The sequence below is a fragment of the Emys orbicularis genome, chromosome 2 (assembly GCF_028017835.1).
Source record: "Emys orbicularis isolate rEmyOrb1 chromosome 2, rEmyOrb1.hap1, whole genome shotgun sequence".
NCBI classification, from domain to species: Eukaryota; Metazoa; Chordata; order Testudines; family Emydidae; genus Emys; species Emys orbicularis.
In genome coordinates, this window is record NC_088684.1 from 61,682,832 (window position 1) to 61,697,690 (window position 14,859).

The 14,859-nt window shown below is 42.4% G+C and overlaps 1 protein-coding gene across 1 annotated transcript in view; it reads right to left on the reverse strand.

The window, feature by feature from the left end:
* Positions 1–14,859, reverse strand: part of CSPP1 (centrosome and spindle pole associated protein 1) — a 153,052-nt gene that overhangs the window by 96,366 nt on the left and 41,827 nt on the right. Inside the window, exons 10-12 of the mRNA XM_065398133.1 lie at positions 9,931–10,022; positions 8,228–8,321; positions 6,881–6,938 (exon numbers count right to left, since the gene is read on the reverse strand). Of these exons, the coding sequence (XP_065254205.1) occupies positions 6,881–6,938; positions 8,228–8,321; positions 9,931–10,022 (244 nt within the window). The remainder of the gene's footprint in view (positions 1–6,880; positions 6,939–8,227; positions 8,322–9,930; positions 10,023–14,859) is intronic.

Genomic DNA, 14,859 nt, shown 5'->3' on the forward strand with positions numbered 1-14,859 from the left:
TACCCCTCTCCATTCTGAAAATTTACCATTTATTCCCACCTTTGCTCCCTGTCTTTTAACCAGTTCTCAATCCATGAAAGGATCTTCCCTCTTATCCCATGTCAACTTAATTTACGTAAGAGCCTTTGGTGAGGGACCTTGTCAAAGTCTTTCTGGATTGCATTTCTTATTTGTTTGGGAGGCAAACAAGTCCCTGGCAAGGGTCCCCAATCTACCATAAATATTGTTCACCACACAGTCATGTAGCTCCCACTCATGATCAACACCAAGTGTTGAGTGCCTGAGAGACTCTGCTAGCACATTCTGGTTTCCTGGGAGTTAGATTGCCAATAGGGTAATCTGATTGTTGATGCACCAATTCCACAAACTGTCCGCTTCTACACACAAGGGGAAGAATCTCCCTCCCTCATATTTGTTGATATAAAAGACAGTCATGAATTAGTCTGACATTATGAGGACATGGTGATCTTGAATGAATGGGAGAAAGGGTTCGCAAAATCTTCAAACTGCTCACAGCTCTAGAACATAGATGTGTATCCTGGATGGACTCTCGAGATGTTCCAACAGGGATACATGGTAATGACTACCCTGCCTGGTGCGGAGGCGAGGAAGGGAACACTGATGCATACCTAATATGGATTCTTCCACCATAACAGGGACAATATCACTTTGGTGGGAACAGTCACTATGGTGCTCATGGACTGTCAGTTTGGAGCCACACTTGTAGCTAACAAAAGGTGGAGTCATGCAAATGGCATGACATAAGTTCATGAGGCCACATGGCATAGGAGAGAGAGAGAGAGAAAGGTCAGTCATGATAGGCTCTTGGAGGTCATAAGCAACCCCATTTAGGATATCGTTCATAGCCTGAAACCTGTCCATCAGCAGGCAGGCCCTTGCCATGACTGCATTTAAGGAAAGCCCAATATCTCAGGTGAGGATGGATTTTTCAGTATTTACACTGATCCCCAAAGAGGAGAGGAGTTGTTGCATTGTCAAAGTCAATGCATGGGCTTTTTTGGTGTCAGGGACCATGGGTCTTGAACGCTGGTCCACAGGGCTCTTAGGAGCTAGGTAGTCCTGACCTGCCACCTAGTAATCTGTTATCAGCGGCCAGAATAGCAGCTGAACTTTGACAGAGAACTCCAGTCTCAGGCTCTGATTGGTGGAACACTGGGGGCCCTGGTCGATCCCCAGCTTCTATTTAAACCAAGCACAGGAACAGGAACTTGTGCATGGAACCGAGTTCTCCCTGCTTAGGACTGCTTCCCCTGCAATATTTGGTCCTACTGCCACCTACTGATCTCCTGGTAACCTGACACTGCCTGCCTCCTGACACCTGACTCTTGGTTTTGCCCTCTGGCTTGCCGTGGCTTCTGACCTCTTGGTATCTGACCCAGCCTGAGTCCCTATTCCTGCTTCAACCCCTAGGTCAGACCGCCCATGCTCTGGTTGTGACACTTGGCATGACTTGGCGCCAAGGAGCCAGTCACTGAAGTAAGGGAAAATGGTGAAACCACAGCATCTGATACAGGCTGCTACTATAGAGAACACCTTGGTAAAGACCTTGGGGGTAGTACCAATGCCAAAAGGGAATACTCTGTATTGAAAGTAGTCTGAGCTTGTGTCACAGGGTGCCTCCACTGCTACCCTGTGTACTTCATTGCCTAGCCAGTTCAGATGGTCTCATGGTCACAAACACACACCAGGTTGTTGCCCTTTCACCAAGGTATGAATTTATTCTTTTCTTACAAATTATCACAGTGTAATACAGGCTTACAGCAAGGGAAGGCTTCCCCGCAGTCTTCACTCCTCAGCCCAGGTTCATCCTCTGAGCTTCCTTCTGACCTCTCATTGCTTCCTGTTCCTCTCAATTACACGGTTAGCCCAGTGATTACCACCCAGGTGCTCATAATCCCCCAACAGAAAGTTTAATTGCTCATAGCTGAACCCTGAAGCCATCTTCATGCTGCAGCAACATCACTGACACAGATGTTAATAACAGTGCTCTGTCACAGCCCACAATAAATCGGAGGAAGCGTCTGTGAGCAGGGTGGATGTCTGCATGAAAGTAGGTGTCCTTCATGTAGAAAGTTGTAAACCACATGTCCTTTTCCAAGAATGGAATTTAGATGCCAACGTGACCATGCAAAACTTGTGATTGTGAATAAAGTGTTCGAGATGGTGGAGGTCACCAACTATCCTTTTTGGGTACCAGCAAGTATATTGAGTAAAAACTACTCTCTTAGTACTGAAGAGGAATGCGCTCTACCACTCCTCACGTAAAAGATATTCCACTTCTTGTTTAAGAATGTTATTGTGAAAGTGGCCCCCAAAAGGGATGGGGTAGGGGTATTAAAGGGGAAGAGGCAAACTCTGTCATATAGCCAGAATGCATAACGCTCAGCACCCATTTGTCTGTTATTCCACTCCAGGTGTTGAAAAAGAAAGCTAGATGATTCCCCAAAGGGTGCATGGGAGTCAGGAAGTGTTGTACTTAGTGGTTTGCAGCTCTCAGGCTCCCAAGCTCCCTCAAAAATAACATTTAGTCAAAAATTGAGATGATGAATCTGTTGTGAGAGGTGTGGTGAAGCAAGTCTTTTGAACCCTCCCCTCTTATAGGGTGGCTCACAAGGTCTCTGGTGTAAGAACTGCTGACCCATCAGTTTAGGCTTGTATGATTACCCTTGAAATTTTCTCTTTGGGGCAGGTGTATATATGCTCAGAAAGCGGAGGGTGGCCCTGGAAAAGTGTGTAAGGACTCCTCTGTCTTCTGATTAAATAAATGAGTCTTATCGAAGGTTAGGTCCTCCTTGGGAAACCCCGAAGCATGGAGCCACGTCTCCCTGAGCATTATGATGGCAGTAGCCATTGTCCTGGAAGATGTATCAGCAGCATCTACTGCTGACTGGAAAGTGGTTCTGGCAACTATTTTGCTTTCCTCTATGAGAGCCTGGAAACAAGCCCTGTCCTCCTGTAATAAACGGTCAGTAAAGTGTGCAAATTTTGAATAATTCAGGAATTCATACTTAGCCATTAGTGCTGGGTAGTTGGCTATCCTGAACGGGAGGCTAGAAGAAGAAAAGACGTTCCTTCCCAATAAGTCGAGATGCTTGCCCTTTTTATTAGTCAGGGTAGATTGGGAGTGGTACTGCCTAAATCTCTCCACAGCAGCCTGGACCAGTAAAGAGCTAGGAGCAAGGTGAGGAAACAGAAATTCTGCCCCTTTGGCTGGGACATAGTACCATTTCTCTGCCTTCTTGGCAGTAGAGGCATGGGTAGCTAGGGTAGGCCAGCCCACTCTAGCTGGCTCCTGGATGGATGTCTACATTACCAGGGAATGGTATTTGACTGAAGCTGGAGGACTGAAGGGATGTCTAGGAGACCATATTGAGGATCCTGAACTCTTCCCACAAGGCATGGCAAATTTCAAGAAAATCCATGAAAGCATGTGGATTTTAGAGCATTTAGAATATCATCAGGAAAGACAGAATGATGGAGGGAAAGGGCCCTCTACACAACAATCTGCAGCACAGGAAGTTCTGAAAGATATGAAGTAGCTCATTTACTTCAGTGTGAGGTTCTCAGCTGAATTAGAACACCCCATGGAGATGAATACAACCTAATACAATAGCTCCAAGACCTGTGAACTATTTCATTCATCTCAGTGGGTGTGTTCCCATCCCCTCCTGAGTGCTTTAGAGCCTGAGATATGCATGAAATATACCCATTCTCAGCTCCCCACCCAAAGGGGCAGGGCTTCCCCACATCCTGGCTCACATGGGAGGTCTCAGACCCCCAAAAGACCCAGACCCCCTCCACCCAGAACTCAGCTCACATGAAGAGAGTAGGGAGGGGATGGTCCAAACTCTGATGGACATAGCCCCCCCAGATCCTATCACACACATGGGAGGCAGCAAGGGGGGGGGGCTGAGACCTCCCCAAAGAGGGGCAAGAGCCCCACAGATCTGGGTGCACACACACAAAAGGAGAGAATGTGGGGATAACAGATGCCCCTGTCCCATTCTCCCCCCAGCCCCTCTGCCACTCCCCCTTCCCACTGTCCCACCCCTCCACTCCCCCAAGCCTCTCACCTGAGCCCCCAACTCTCTCCCCTCCCATCCATCCCCGTCCCTTCACTGCAGCTCCAAACCTCTCCCTCCCATTCCACTAGTCCACTACCCTCTAATTACTCCACCAACCCCTCCTAAGAAACATTCACATGTCTATATTCCCCCCACTATGACTTTGGGGGATGCAGGAAGGTTGGGGAGCACTGGCACAGCTATGGAGTGCAGGGGGTTGGTGAGCACTGACAGAGCTGGGGGTACAGGGTCCTTGATCACACTGAAGGAAGTAAATAAGGATGTGTTATTTACTCCTTCTCATAACACAAGAACTAGGGGTCACCAAATGAAATTAACAGGCAGCAGGTTTTAAACAAAAGGAAGTATTTCTTCACACAACGCACAGTCAACCTGTGGAACTCCTTGCCAGAGGATATTGTCAAGGCCAAGACTATAAGAGGGTTCAAAAAAGAACTAGATAAATTCATGGAGGATAGGTCCATCAATGGCTATTAGCCAGGATGGGCAGGGATGGTATCCCTAGCCTCTCTTTGCCAGAAGCTGGGAATGGGCTACATGGGATGAATTACTTGCTGATTACCTGTTCTGTTCATTCCCTCTGGGGCACCTGGCATTGGCCACTGTCGGAAGACAGGATACTGGGCTAGATGGACCGTTTTTATGTTCTTATGGCAGAAATGGGAGTGCATGGGGGTTGGAGTGCACTAGCAAAGCAGGGGGTGCCATGCCTCCATCACCTGAGCCCCTAAACTCTCTCGCCTCCCCCACCATCCATCCCCATTTATCCTCCTCCTCATAAACCCCTCTTTCCTCGAAGCAGCTCCAAACCCCTGACCTTAATGCCCCCAACACCTCCACCTCTAGTATTCATCCCCTCTCGGAAATATTTACATATCTAATCTTTCCCCAAACACTTTGTTACATTACCCTCCCAAAATAAGATTTAGTGGTGCCATGCACTACCTTGGGTAAAACTCGACAGATTGAGACCATTTTGACCTACTATCAATACTTTGATCTCTAGCTTTGTGCAAAAAGCAAAAAAAACAAACAAAAACAAAATAAAAAACAAATCTAGCTTTTTTTTAAAAAGTGCTATTGTGAGGGGGCTTGTATCTCAGGAACCCTAGCTTAAATGATTCCAAATGTGGTTTCCTCCTGGGGGTACCCAGCACCCTCCCAAGGCACATCAAATGTCAAAGAAATCCAACTAAGCATGTTGATATAAGAGAACTTAGAAAAGTCGACCTTTACACAGATCTCATAATACAACCTTAACTGTGCCACTAGAATATGCTGCACCACAATACATGGTATCTTATGGGCTATCCCTTCCTCTGATTTTGAGCACATAACAGACTCTGTCCCACTGCAGATAGCTCCTCCTCCATCTAGAGCTCTCCAGTAATGGGATGGGTTGGTGCAGTTTGCAGCTCCCCAGAAAACAGTGTCTTGTGTTAATCAAATTTACTTAACCAGAAAAAAGAGCCATCCATCATGACATCCCCAGTAAAAGGATTCTACTACACTCAGTAAACATTTTCTTTGAGTGGTAGCAAAAATGTTTTAGCAAAGCACAATAACTATGGTGATAATCAAACTAGTTACATCTTGCTTATGAAACAGAAAATGATGGAGATGGCACTAATTCCATATTACCCAGGTAAGAGTTAAAGCAAAATCATCGATATTTTATGTAGAGCTATATAAAATTTTGCATACATTGTCATAATATGAAAAATGTTACATTTACTAGTAAAAATATTTACAACTGCAACTTGAAACAATGAACTGGTACTACAAAGGTGACTTAGCTGCATAATAGATGGATTTTTTTTAATTAAAAAGTGAAGTACGTGAGTGGCAAATATTGTCAGCAGCATTCCTCAAACTCCCACAGGAGGCTGACTTACATTTGTCTATACGAGTTACCATCAGGCATTAAACAGGTCTCTTCCATGACCTACACTGCCTGCAGCATGTTATTCCCTGTAGTCGCACCACCATGCAAATGTCTTAAAATTCCAATTCCAGCTTTTCCCTTTAAGCAGAGTATGTGTTCACCAAATTTAACAGCTCTCTTATATAGCTTTGACTTAGGTTTATTTTTATTGTCACTAATGCCAAATTAGGAAAGAGACATCATTTTTCTTCTTATCATAGTCTTAAGAGATTAAGGTCAGAAGGGACCACTAGATCATCTACTCTGACCTAGTGTATATATCAGGCCACCAACACTACCTAGCACCAGCACACTTAAGCCATCAACCAAACTGAGACCAAAGTATTACAACCTACAGGAGATTAGACTATTACGTGCCACAGACAGAGAACAGGAGAGACCAAGGTACACTAGTGTTCAAGGCCCCCCACAATGGCAGGGAAATGATTAACTGAGATATACCCAAATAATCCTAGCAAGTGACCTTCACTCATACACTACAGAGGAAGGTGGAAAAAAACCCAAAGTCATTGCCAATCTGAGGTAGGGGGAAATTCCTTCCCAACCCCACAAATGACTACAGTATCAGTTAGACCCTGAGCATGTGAGCAAGAACCAGCCAGCCAATGTCCCATCTCCAGCCATGGCTGTTGATGCTTCAGAGGAAGGAGATTAAAAAAAAGAAAAAAAGAAAACCCTTCCAGAATACACTGGGGAGGGGGGAAATCCCTTTCTGATCCTTCTTTTGCACACAATAAAATCCTGCTTTCGGCACAACGATTCACTGTTAACACATATTATTTAATAAAAGGTCTGTTTGAATGAAAAGCGGAACACTAAAATTTCTTACCTCCTTCTCTGGGTCCAGAGCTCCAGAAGCTGCAACTGAGAGCTCAAGTTCCTTTTCACTATTAAAAAAAATTAACAGGTTGAAGTCAGAAAATGAGCTGTTGAACAAATCACTAAACTTGTTCTTTACGTTTTGTTTTGTTTTTAAATCAGACCTAATTTACCTTACTTAGCTATAAAACTGGAGTTTCTTATTGTGGATAAGGTAACACGAGAACACCTCATCTGACTCAAAAACAAAATTAAGTCTAACAGAATGCAGGTTTAGCAGAATATATTGGTGTTTTATTACTTTTAGACAATGCCATAGTCATAACAACAGTATCCCAGGGTATATGAACAATGAAATACTTTTTGTTTCTTTGTTTTTTCACTATAATCTTTCCCAACGCTTCTTGGGAGTAAACATTTTTTCCACAGTACAGTCAGAAGTTTGATATGAAAGATAATTATAAACATATTCAAATCCAAACTGGCATTCAAAAAAATGTCAAGCACTGTACTGTGGATTCAGATCCCAGGCTTAGTCTGCCTCTTAAATTTTTAATTTGATAAGGAATGTCCTCGCAGTTCTGATAACAGCAACTTTTTTCCCCACCCTTTCACCAAGATTTTTGTTTCCTTTTGACACATCCAGACTGTCAGTCAGCAAAGCAAGAACAAGTAAACAAGAAAGTATTATGTTTAACTGTTCTATATATGCTAGAAATTTGCAAATTTTTTGAAGTCAAAGACGTCTTTTCCAATTTGGTGAACAGGAAAGAATATCACAGATCCCTTATCAAATGTGTACCATGTGTGAGGGGGGCGGGGGGGGGGGAAGACTTTTTGTGGTCTTGCCACTCAACTATGACCCCATTTACTTGGGCTTTTGTCTGAGAACCTGACTTAAGAAACAAAGGAAAAACAAACAGCAGTGAAGCCAACAGAGAAATAAGTGTTATCATTAAACCTCTAGAAATATACTACAAAGAAAAGGGAACCAAAGCTATAAAAAGTATTTAAAGTGGTCCCTTTGAGGTTTATAGGTTATATACTGTATGACAGTCATAAAAATACGACAGTGAGAGATGTCTAGTATTAGTACAAACAACCTCAGGGTGCAAAATGGGGAAAAGAGAAAGTTTCCAAACAGTAAAAGAACTTTTTTTTTTTAAATGTAAATTTCTGAAGGGTGAAGAAGCTTCCAACTAAATTTAGTTTTAATGAAAAATGTGCACTTTATACAAGATATCTACTATAATTTTACATTATTTTTTAAAAGAAATTTTTGCATACATTTCACAATCATAAAATCCACTTTAATTTTCACTAAGTCTTTGTCCAAATTACAATGGTTTTCCATTACCGTCTCTTATTTCTCTGTTGCTCAGCAATCTGTTCCATTAGCTCTTGTCTGTATTTCTCTTTTTTTCTCTGAATAAGTTCTCTGTCTTGACCGCCTAATGAAAAGGTAGGAAGCATAAACATTCCATGAAAAACATACACATCTTTGTCTTCCAACACCTTCTAATTTCAAATGAATAAAAACAAGAAGAAAGGCAAAGTATAGAGACAAATACAATTTGTGCGTGTCACAGGGTGACATTGGCCATTTAAGAGGGAGCAGGACCAGTGCACCTGTGACTCCTCAGCTGCCTCCTAATTGGGTTTAAGAGAAGCCACCTGAACCACATAAATGGAACAGCTGCCTGAGGGTCAGTCAGGAAAAGAGAGACAAGATAGGTAAGGTAATATCTTTTATTGGACCACCTTCTGCTGGTAAAAAAGAAAAGTTTTCAAGCTACACAGAGTTCTTCTTCAGGTCTGGGACAGACACTGCTACACCACCTCTGCAAAAATAAAAAAAGGCAGGGAAAGGGCAGTTGAAAGCTACCTGGGAGTCATGAGACTAAAGGAGGTCTCTGGTGAAAGCTGCAGAGAGTTCTCCACAGGCCCTCCCTGGAAAGAGGGAGCAATTGTCAATTGCATGGAAGGTGAAGGGGGAAAAAAGACTGTATCTCTGCCAATTTAGCCCAGTGGGAAAAATTCCTTCCTGATTTGATTCCCAAACAGGTCTGTCATAGCAACTTGAAAAACATAGCTCCTACGCTACAACTAAGGAGGGAGGGCAGAGCAGCTAACAGGGACAAGAGGCTTTTGAAAAGCCTCAGACAGTTTAAGTAGAGAAAAGGATGCACAAGAGTCAGCCAGCCCAGTCCTCCCAACCCCAGCCAATGGGGAGGCAGAGGACCTGAAGAGGGGGATGGGCCAGCTGCCATCTTGACAAGCATGTGTTCGCACATTATTACCCCTAGTCTTTTTCCAGGCACTGTGGCATTCCCTCCCCATTGATTGGGCAGGAAGCATTATAATACCATGCATAAGCATTTCATCAATGTGTGTGCCTGTAAAATGAAATCGAGTAAGAATATGCAATTCCTTAGCCATTTCACTCTAATCTGTGCCTCATAAAATGCACTTTTGCACTAACACACAAAAAAGAAACTCACCCCCCACCTCTGACATTAGCCAAGGTACAGGACTTACACATCAAGTCCCAAAAGACTTCTACTCTTTCTGATGGGCCAGTAACAGCTTTAATTGGTGACCTGCTTGCTTCAGCTCTCCAACAGTATACAACATTAATTTAAAGACCTGTTAAGTCATTAGGTATCCAATGGTAAAAAACAAAACAAAACAAAAAATCTTACAAACATCCTTCCACTTTTTCACCACTCAGTCCTATATAACTTTAACTCTGTAAAATTTCTAACAGATTTACAAAACTTAGAAATAAACATATCTCCATTGTGGTTCACTGACCTAGAGAAATCTGAGAATCCATTTGAGCCCCCTTCTACTAAATGCATCACAAGCAGTTACTGTTTGCATGTTCAAGAGGAGGTGCTACAAAGGTCCAGTGAAGTTAAGTTTTATTTTTTTAATGTAACAATGCTTTTTTACCAATATCAGGAGTATATTGCAAGAATAAATTAACTCAATCATTTCAAAGAAGAAAAGCACTATATATCACAATATACCCATCATTAGCTGGGCTTTTATACATACCAAGAATGAGCCCTGTTGCATATGGAACATCATCTTTACCAGTGGCGGACTTTGCCTGTTCATTAGTTGGAGAATTGCTTTGTGCCCGATTTCTGTAAAAGAAAAAATGTTCAAAACTTAAAATATTGGCTAAAAGTCAGTGTGAAGCATAAAACATACACTTAAATTACTATGTGAACCACTTATGAGAGAAAGCTCTTGTGAAATTGTAGATGACATTACAGGTGGTAGCTATTACAATAAGGAAGGGGCCAACTATCAAATGTGGATTTCTTCTATTCTTCTGTTCCTGAAACATGTGTAGCTATCACAGGCACTAACTGAAAGCAGATAGGCAATCCCACTGAAGTTGCACTATTCACATACTTAAAGTTATGTATGGGCTTCATAAGAACATAAGAATGGCCATACTGGGTCAGACCAAAGGTCCATCAAGCCCAGTATCCTGTCCTCTGACAGTGGCCAATGGCAGGTGCCCCAAAGGGAATGAAGTTTATCATCAAGTGATCCATGCCCTGTCACCCAATCCCAGCTTCCGGCAAACAGAGGCTAGGGACACCATTCCTGCCCATCCTGGCTAATAGCCATTGATGGACCTATCGTCCAAGAAACTACTACCTCCCTATTGAACCCTGTTATAGTACTGGCCTTCACAACACCCTCTGGCAAGGAGTTCCAGAGGCTGACACTGTGTTGCGTGAAAAAATACTTTCCTGTGTGTGTTTTAAACCTGCTACCTATTAATTTCATTTGGTGGCCCCTTGTTCTTGTATTACGAGAAAGAGTAAACACTTCCTTATTTACTTTCTCTATACCACTCATGATTTTATAGACCTCTATCATATACCCCCTTAGTCACCTCTTTTCCAAGAGGAAAAGTCCCAGTCTTATTAATCTCTCCTCATGCGGAAGCCGTTCTATACATTTTTGTTGCCCTTTTCTGAACCTTTTCCAACTCCAATATATCTTTTTTGAGATGGGGTGACCACATCTGCATGCAGTATTCAAGATGTGGGCATTCCATGGATTTATATACAGGCAATATGATATTTTCTGTCTATTATCTATCCCTTTCTTGATGATTCCCAACATTCTATTCGCTTTCTTGACTGCCGTTGCACATTGAGTGGATGATTTCAGAGAACTATCCACAGTGACTCCAAGATCTCTTTCTTGAGTGCTAACAGCTAATTTAGACCCCATCATTGTACAGGTATAGTTAGGATTATGTTTTCCAATGTGCGTTACTTTGCATTTATCAACATTAAATTTCATCTGCCATTTTGTTGCCCACTCACCCAGTTTTGAGAGATCCTTTTGTAGCTCTTTGCAATCTGCCTGGGTCATAACTATCTTGAGTAGTTTTGTATTGTCTGCAAATTTTGCCACCTCACTGTTTACCCCTTTTTCCAAATCATCTATGAATATGTTAAATAGGACTGTGCCTAGTACAGACCCCTGGGGGATATCACTATTTACCTCTCTCCATTCTGAGAACTGACCATTTATTCCTACCCTTTGTTTCCTATCTTTTAACCAGTTACCAATCCATGAGAGAACCTTCCCTCTTATCCCATGACTGCTTACTTTGCTTAATAGCCTTTAATGATGGACCTTGCCAAAGACTTTCTGAAAATCTAAATACACTATATCCACTGGATCCCCCTTGTCCACATGCTTGTTGACCCCCTCAAAGAATTCCAGTAGATTGGTGAAGCACGATTTCCCTTTACAAAAAACCATGTTGACTATTCCCCAACAAATTATGTTCATCTACGTGTCTGACAATTTTGTTCTTTACGATAGTTTCAACCAATTTGCCCAGTACTGAAGTCAGGCTTACCGGCCTGTAATTGCTGGGGTCTCCTTTGGAGCCCTTTTTAAAAATTAGCATCACATTAGCTATCCTCCGGTCATTTGGTACAGAAGCTGATTTGAATGATAGGTTACAGACAACAGTTAGTAGTCCTGCAATTTCACATTTGAGTTCCTTCAGAACTCTTGGGTGAATACCATCTGGTCCTGGTGACTTATTACTGTTTAGTTTATCAATTGGCTCCAAAACCTCCTCTAATGACACCTCAATCTGGGACAATTCTACGGATTTGTCACCTAAAAAGAATGGCTCAGGTTTGGGAGTCTCCCTCCCATCCTCAACAGTGAAGACCGATGCAAAGAATGTATTTAGTTTCTCTGCAATGGCCTTATCGTCCTTGAGTCCTCCTTTAGAATCTCGATCGTTCAGTGGCCCCACTGGTTGTTTAGCAGTACTTAAAAAAATGTACTGATGTACTTAAAAAAATTTGCTATTACTTTTTGAGTCTTTGGCTAGCTGTTCTTCAAATTCTTTTTTGGCCTTCCTAATTATATTTTTATACTTCATTTGCCAGAGTTTATGCTCCTTTCTATTTTCCTCACTAGGATTTAACTTCCACTTTTTAAAGGATGCCTTTTTGCCTCTCACTGCTTCTTTTACTTTGTTGTTTAACCACGGTGGCTCTTTTTTGGTTCTCTTACTATGTTTTTTAATTTGGGGTATACATATTTAAGTTAAGCCTCTATTATGGTATCTTTAAAAGGTTTCCAGGCAGCTTGCAGGGATTTTACTTTTGGTGCTGTACCTTTTAATTTGTTTCACTAACCTCTACATTTTTGTGTGGTTCCCCTTTCTGAAATTAAATGCTACAGTGTTGGGCTGCTGTGGTGTTTTCCCCGCCATGGGGATGTTAAATTTAATTATATTATGGGTCACTATTACCAAGCAGTTCAGCTATATTCACCTCTTGGACCTGATCCTGTGCTCTACTTAGGACTAAATCAAGAATCGCCTCTCCTCTTGTGGGTTCCAAGACCAGCTGCTCCAAGCAGCACTCATTTAAGGTGTCAAGAAACTTTATCCCTTCCTGAGGTGATATGTACCCAGTCAATATGGGGATAGTTGAAATCCCCCATTATTATTGAGTTTTTTTTATTTTAAAACCTCTCTAATCTCCCTGAGCATTTCATAGTCACTATCACCATCCTGGTCAGGAGGTCTGTAATATATCCCTACTGCTATATTCTTATTATTCAAGCATGGAATTACTATCCATAGAGATTCTATGGTACTGTTTGGTTCATTTAAAAATTTTACTTCATTTGATTCTATGCTTTCTTTCACATATAGTGCCACTCCCCCACCAGCACGACCTATTCTGTCCTTCCAATATATTTTGTACCCTGGTATTACTGTGTCCCATTGACTATCCTCATTCCACCAAGTTTCTGTGATGCCTTTGATATCAACATCCTCATTTAATACAAGGCACTCTAGTTCACCCATCTTATTATTTAGACTTCTAGTATTGGCGTGTAAGCACTTTAAAAACTTGTCACTTTTTAGCTGCCTGCCATTACATGATGTAATTAAATGGGACTTTTTTTCATTTGACTGTTTCTCATCAAATCCTACCAGTATTTTATCATCTTCCATCCTCTTCTCCTTATTAGGACATAGGGAATCTCCATTTATAGATCCTCCCCAAAGGGGTGTCTGAACCACATGCTCCTCCTCACCTGTCGGCTTTCCCCCAGCCCTTAGTTTAAAAACTGCTCTATGACCTTTCTAATTTTAAGCGCCAGCAATCTGGTTCCATTTCAGTTTAGGTGGAGCCCATCCTTCCTGTATAGGCTCCCCCTTTCCCAAAAGTTTCCCCAGTTCCTAATCAATTGAAACCCCTCCTCCCTACACCATCATCTCAGCCACACATTGAGACCCTGCAGTTCTTCCTGTCTAACTGGCCCTGCATGTGGAACTGGAAGCATTTCAGAGAATGCTACCATGTAGGTCCTGAACATCAATCTCTTACCTGGCAGCCTAAATTTGGCATCCAGGACCTCTCTCCTACCTTCCCTATGTCATTGGAACCTACATCTACCACGACCACTGGCTCCTCCCCAGCACCACACATAAACCTATCTAGATGTCTCGAGAGATCCGCACCTTTGCACCAGGCAGGCAAGTCACCATGTGGTTCTCTCGGTCATCACAAACCCAGCTATCTATGTTTCTAATAATCAAATCGCCCATTACTAATATCTGTCTCTTCCTAATAACTGGAGTTCCCTCCCCTGGAAAGGTATCCTCAGTGCAAGAGAATACCACATCATCATCTGGAAGGAGGGTCCCAATTATGGGATCATTTCCCTCTGCTCCAGTTGGATGTCCTCCTTCCCTGAGACTTTCATCCCCCTGACAGAGGCTGTCAGACCGCGGGTGGGACCATTCTACTGTGTCCCGGAAAGTCTCATCTATGTACCTCTCTGTCTCCCTGAGCTCCTCTAGCTCAGACACCCTGGCTTCCAAAGCCCGTACACGGTCTCTGAGGGCCAGGAGCTCCTTGCACTGAATGCACACATACGCCACCTGCCCATAGGGCAGGTAATAATACATGCTGCATTGGGTGCAATAAACTGGGTAGCCTTCACTCTGTTGCTGGACTTCTGCCTGCATTCTCTTTTTACTCCTGCAGCTGGTTCCTTTGTTGTTGTTAGGCTCATCAATGAGTAAAAACACCCCTGAATTTTCACAGAGTACATCAGTGGAAATGGATTGTAACAAAAAACAAATGGATGCCTCAGAGAACAAAAAACAAGGTGTCCTTGAGAAGACAACCATCATTTTTAATAATACTTACAGAAATGTATATTATACATTTTTAGATACCAAACACAAGAAAAGGTATTACCCACCTATCTTGAACCTATTCAGTCAAATCCTATAGTCATTACGCAAACAAACTTCCACTGAGTAAGAACTGCAAGATTTGGCACATTATTTATACATTTTGAGACTTGGCCAATTAGCAAGGCCTATCACTAAAATAAGGATATTTTAGGTCTTTAATTTCCTCAAAAGTTCATAGCAAACAAACAATAATATTATACATT